Raw genomic sequence first — 6228 nt, 5'->3', positions numbered from 1 at the left:
CAGTTAAGACATTGTCAGAGCAATTTCCTGAGTTTCTAACTTTCCAATTTCCAGCTCAAAGCCAATCTTGTTAATGTGTCCTTTTTCTAAGCATACAAAACACTTGAATTTAAAAAGAAAAAGAACAAAAATAAAGAATCAAAAACAATCTAACACAATTATTTAGCTTTTCTTCTCAAAATGTGTTATAATACACAAGATACTTTAAAATACAAGTTAGGATTTCTACCATATACTATGTCCTGTATTTAAAGGCCACAGAATTGCAAATAAGATGGAAACACTAATAAATTGGAGAAAAACCTCAATTTGAAAATAATATACGAATATAGGAACAACTAATAAACATGAGACAACATGCTTCTATTTCTCAAGTTCAAGTAAGGAAGTGGATAGATTGAAAATACTGTTAAGGGTCCCCTCAGTCCAACTGTCTCCTGTGGTTTCCACATTAGTTCTCTTTTTCCCCCATGACAGACACTGGTAGAGACACTGAAAGATATAATTGTTACTAAAACCTTCCAAACTACAGAAGTGTTGCAGTTTTTAAATATTAATACGTCTGCAAAGAGCCATTTTAATGAATCATGTGCTAACACAAATAAACCAGTATATAAAAACTTTGAAAATCTCCACACTATCTTTACTTTCAACACACAGGATTTAGAAATGGGCAAAACAATAAAGGAGCAATGATAAAAAATTGTTTTAATAATTATGTGTTGCTTAAACTATGGTGGATAGCGGGGTAGGTGGCAGTTTAGGATTTAACAGCTTCATAAAAACACATATGATGTTTAAAATGGGCCTAGACATTTATGAATGAAGATTAAGGAGAAATACCCTAGATTTACCAAAATAAAGCATGTAATTAAAGTTGATGCAATATAAACATAGCTTCTTTCATTTGGTTTCTGCCTCAAAAACCTCACCTCTTGTTCGTTTTTCACTGCTCCCACATTAGTCATAATTATAACAACATTAAAATAAGTCTAGTTGAAGTGCTCAAAAGCAATTTTTAAATGGGATGAGGAAATATAAAAACACAGAAAATGAATATGCAGTTGCACACTCAAATAACTGTAGATTTTAGTGTTGTCACATTTCTTACATCTTACTAATTTTTACATAAAAATATTTTATATCATTAACAACTGTAGTTTTAGAAGCTGTTGAAAGGAACTGTTTTATTTATAATGTATACAACTGTTCTAGTCATTATTAAAAAACATGTCAAACTGTTGGCATTTTTTCTTTTAACAAAGTATTACAAACATAGAATATGAACGCTACTTAAATACTAGTCACTAATCATTTCTAAATAATAAACATTTTTGTTTTTGTGGAAATAAATTCAACAAGACAGCTCTTCTTTTAAAAGCATGCTTTCATAATATATAAAATGTTTTTGAGTTTTATTTTCATTAAAATGTCTGTTATTTTAGGAAATCATTCTGTAATTCAGGATTCTTTCAGTAATGGCTCAATCCTATAATTCCTGATCCAAATTATTTTTTAAGCAACACAACTGTTTGTTAAAATTATATATGTTGAAAGTATTCTCCATATCCAAAGTCAAATTTATTTAACCATTGTCTCCTCCTGGAAAATTACACTTTACCATATTAAATTTGTGTAAAGGAAATTTTAATTGACATACTAACAGAACTTTCTCACTGACCAAAAACCAGAAGTCAGCAAAGGCTTTCTTTCAGAAGTTGGCTCTTTTTAAAAGTAAAGATAAAAAACTTTTAAACAGTAAGGATTCTTTTTATAATTATATAAAAAATGTTTTCTATGTTTGTTTTTAAGTTTACAGAATTTTGACCTCACTGCAGTTTAGCAATGGCAGGCCTCAATATAAAAGATAGCTCTTCAGGACTATCTTAAATCCCACTCACAGAGGCAGTTCCCGGCGCAGTTCAATAAGATGGAAACATCTGGTAGATATTTAACCATTTCTCCTTCTCTGAAAACTTTTCTGCCTATGGAAGGTATAAAACTGCAATAAAATCTCAGACCCCAACTTTCCTCCTACAAAATGCACACACACAGAAAAAAGAAACAAAAGGTTGAAGATCAAGATCATATAGAAATACAAGGCAGAAGAAAGTGCAACAGCATATCTCCCTCCAGGATATGGCAGAATAAAATCATTTCTTTGTAGTTAGTTTTGATCAAAAAGCATTCAAGTGTTTTTGTTAGCTCTCCTTTCTTCCATTACTACTACTATTTCTTTTTTTAACAACAGCCTTTGAAAGGCATGAACCAGGTCTCTAAGCACTTTAAATACCTCTAGTAGATAAACACCATTAGATCTTCACTAAATGTCGAACAACAAGTAATAGAAATGTAACGTTTTCTCTCTCAGAAAGAATTAGCACACTTTCAAACTTTAAAATTGGATCTGGTAATTTTCTTAAGACATTTTGTAATCAATAAAAGTTATCTTTAATATTTTTAATGAACATATTTGGCATTTAATTCAATAAAAATTTTAACTTCTCTTGAATTTTGGAAAACGTAATGTTTTTGTTTTATAACTGGACATTATTTCTAGTAAAATACATGTTGACAGAAAAATTGACTAAATTACTGCACATAAAACTAATTTTAACCTACAAACCTTCACATTTCTAAGTCAAGGACGTTTATTTTACTTTAGCATGACTTTCAAGCACCCTGGTTTAATTTCAGAGAACCTGCAGAAACGAGAAAAGAATCATTTCAAAGACAAAAATTTCAAACTGGTTAGGAAATATATCTTATAATCAATTCCAAATGCCTATGCTAAATATATTTACTATTTAAGTACTCTCCATTATTAAGTCAATATCCAGGACCAATATCTGTACTTATGTTCCTTTTACTCTATTGTCAAAATAAATACATTCCTAAGGCTAGGGTTTACCCCTAACTTAATAGTTATTACAATTTAAGATTTACCAAAACTCTCAAGCCTGAATTTGACTTTCATGAAGAAGGGTATGCTGTTATCAAGGATAAGATAACATCTGAATTACATTATTTCTATGCGTTAAGAAACTGTCAGAAAACAGGTAAATCTGATTTATGAGGCCATGAAATGGTTTCAACACCCTCAGTGTGAAACATTTTTTTAAAAACTAGTATCTAAAATAGATCATTAATCCCAACATGATAATGCTTCAGTCTAAGTACTCCTTTTATAAAAATAACTGAAATGTCATCTGTATTCATGCTCAGAACTAACACTATCATTTTCTACAATGTAGCCAAACAACATATTATTACATGACAAACAAAATATGCTATACTAATTGAAACAAGTAGTAGGGGAGGAGGATACTTAATGATACACATCCTCGGGTGATCTATCCATCAACAGATCTTTATTCTTGGACTTTTCTTGTTGTTTTCTGTTATTTGAATAATAATCACTTATTTTTAAAAAGGCATTTCCTATTTGTCAGCTAAAATCATTAATGGCATTTAACTTTTGAAGATGTACACATTCACAGTGGCTACAGTGTTTCTGCTGAAGTTTAAACAATCCAAATTATAACCATATTTCAGCAGAAGCTCCCTAATTCTTTCCAAAATCCAGATACATATTTCCGTTCAAATGAATAATTAAACAGCAATTTTAAACTATGATATGTATAATCAAATTATTTTGAATAATGTTATCAAAGAAATACAAACATGCTTGCTTTCTTTTAGATTTTAAATTTATGATAGAAATAATCTTGTCAGATGATTACTTCAACACTTTTTTTTCTTTCATTTCTGGTGTGCTGGACCTCATAAATCCAGCAGGGAATGTGAATAAGCATGACTTTGTGGCTAAAATTAGATGATTAAATGTAGTTAGCTACTGTAACAAATAGTTCCGAGCACACTCTTAATGTTTACTATCCATATACATGGGCAGCTGCCATCACTGATAACAGCAATCTGTACGCACCTGAAGCTATGGCTTGTGAGGTATTTAATGACGGCTGGTTTGATGCGAGCCACCCCTCCCTGGCTGTGGGTTCCTCTCCCGGTGATCACAGACAGGTAGGGCTTGCCACCACTCTGCTTAAATTCTGTTATAAGAGGAATTGCAACAGTTAAAACTCACTTAAATTACATTCTCAACAGAAAACAAACCTGAACTACTACTCAAAACACATATAAATTATTTCCATGGGAATTTAGAGATTTATTACATTAAAAGGCCCCCACATTGATGTTTTTAAATGTATATTTCATCTACACTGTTTAAGTATGGAGCCCTCATAGCAATTCATCTGCCTAAAATTTAAGTGGAACTTCATTCCCTGTGGAGGAGATTTCCTTGTGTTATCAGAGTTTCTCTCTGAAGTATTGATAATTACAATATTGATACCTCAAAATTATTACACATATAGAATCAGCTGTTGCTTTAAGTGACTTATATTTATTAACTAAGAATCTTCAAAAGAACTCTATTAGTTAAATACTCTAAAGCCAGACAACTTTGGTCTAATTAGCAGCTCTGCCACTAAATGACTGTATGTTATGACTATGGACAAGTTACTTAGTCTATCTACGCTTGTTTCATAATTGGCAAAATGGAATATAAAGAGACTACTTTATAGACTATCTCCCTCAGGCCCTTACCAGCATGGCTCAATTGGTTGGCCATGGTTCTGCAAAGCAAAAGGTTGCCAGTTCAATTACCAGTCAAGGCACATGCCTGGGTTGTGGGTTTGGTCCCAGGGTGCGGCACCCTCAAGAGGCAGCTGATCGATGTTTCTCTCTTACACTGATGTTTCTCTCCCTTTCTTTCTCACTCCCTTCCCCTTTCTTTAAAAGTAAATAAATTTTAAAAAAAAATTTTTTTAAAGAATGGCTTCAGGAATGGCTACGGCAAATCCACTAATTATAGCACAGACTGCCATCCTTCTGTTAAAGATAATCAATTATTAATTTAAGAAATTCTTCCAAATACTTACTTTTATGAGAAGAAAAAGAATGGAGAAAGAGAGGGAGAGAAACATTGATGTGAGAGAAAACCATCTATCATTGCCTCTAGCATGTGGCCCAATCAGGGACAGAACTTGCAACCCAGGCATGTGCTCTGACCAGGAATCGAACTGGCAACCTCTTGCTTTGCAGGACAATGCCCAACCAACTGAGCCATCTTGAGCAGGGCTGATTTTTAAATTTGAATGAAACTGAGCCTCTTAAAAGACTACATGTAGCTCCTATTCTGGTGATATCCTTGAGAAAATCAAATCTATAAATCCTGAGAGTCAATAATATCTGCAATAAAATTCTAAAAACCTGTCAACAGTAAGAGCTGATTTAATGAATTTAATAAATAATTGTTCCTCAATTACAAATAGCACAAGTTTTGACCTTTAAGCATAAAATACACATACATATAATAAAAACGTTCCATCTTTCTTCTGCTCAATAAGTTGCCCTAAAACTACAGCAGATCTACATACAGATGGTTTTTCAGGTCTCTTATCTCCAGGGCAATATTTAGCCTGGAATTTTAAGAGGATATACTGCTCTTGAGTTTTTATTCCTTCCTTGCTTAAGATCTCCATTTCTACTCTAATCCATATCCAATATTTCATTCAAAATTCAACTGGGCTGGGTGCTGGATACACAAGGGTGTCCACTTTGTAAAAAGTTTTTACCCTATACAAGTATTATTTGTGCATTGTTATTTATGGATGTGGTATTGCAAATAAAAGTTTGCTTTAAGAAAACTTAAACTTCTTGGCTAAGTGTAACCCCTCATCACTCCCTTACCTCTGCTCCTCTGCCAGTTAGGTCCACCATTTATAGTTCCTGCTCTGAAAACGTTCTCTAGTTGAATCACATGCCTTGAATAAAGTAGGCATTCAAAGAATGCTTGTTGATGAATTAATGTATATGTTTATGTTAAAAAATTTCAGGTTATTCCTGCTGTTTAACACCTTTTAAAAAAACTAATCCACTTTTAAGCATATCCTAAATATCTTATAATTTCAACTACAAATATTTCTGTATGTATTTTAAAAAGTACTCTTTAAAAAACACTTATCTTGAGAAATTAAAAATAGTTCCTTAATATATTTCTAAAAATGACTCCTCCAAATAGTCTCAAAAATTGTTTTCAGTGACTTGTTTCAATCAGACTTAAAACAAGTCCCCACATGGCATTTGGTTGATACACTTCTTAAGTAACTTTTAATCTAAAGATTCTCCCTCTCCCTTTGTTTTTCT

General features: G+C 32.2%; 1 protein-coding gene across 4 annotated transcripts in view; it reads right to left on the bottom strand.

Moving 5' to 3' along the window:
* Positions 1 to 366: 366 nt before the first annotated feature.
* Positions 367 to 6228, bottom strand: part of N4BP2 (NEDD4 binding protein 2) — an 85318-nt gene continuing 79456 nt past the window's right edge. For all 4 annotated transcript variants that reach the window (XM_054582075.1, XM_054582079.1, XM_054582077.1 and 1 more), the window contains 2 exons: positions 3947 to 4070; positions 367 to 2702 (listed from right to left, as the gene is read on the bottom strand). In XM_054582075.1, coding sequence (XP_054438050.1) covers positions 2657 to 2702; positions 3947 to 4070 — 170 coding nt within the window. In that variant the 3' untranslated portion in view covers positions 367 to 2656. The remainder of the gene's footprint in view (positions 2703 to 3946; positions 4071 to 6228) is intronic.

Source organism: Pteronotus mesoamericanus, unplaced genomic scaffold (assembly GCF_021234165.1).
Source record: "Pteronotus mesoamericanus isolate MK-2021 breed Mesoamerican mustached bat unplaced genomic scaffold, CSHL_Meso_final contig_68, whole genome shotgun sequence".
Taxonomy (NCBI): domain Eukaryota; kingdom Metazoa; phylum Chordata; class Mammalia; order Chiroptera; family Mormoopidae; genus Pteronotus; species Pteronotus mesoamericanus.
Note: the sequence above shows the minus strand (reverse complement) of the source record. Positions and strands in the feature narration are given on the sequence as shown.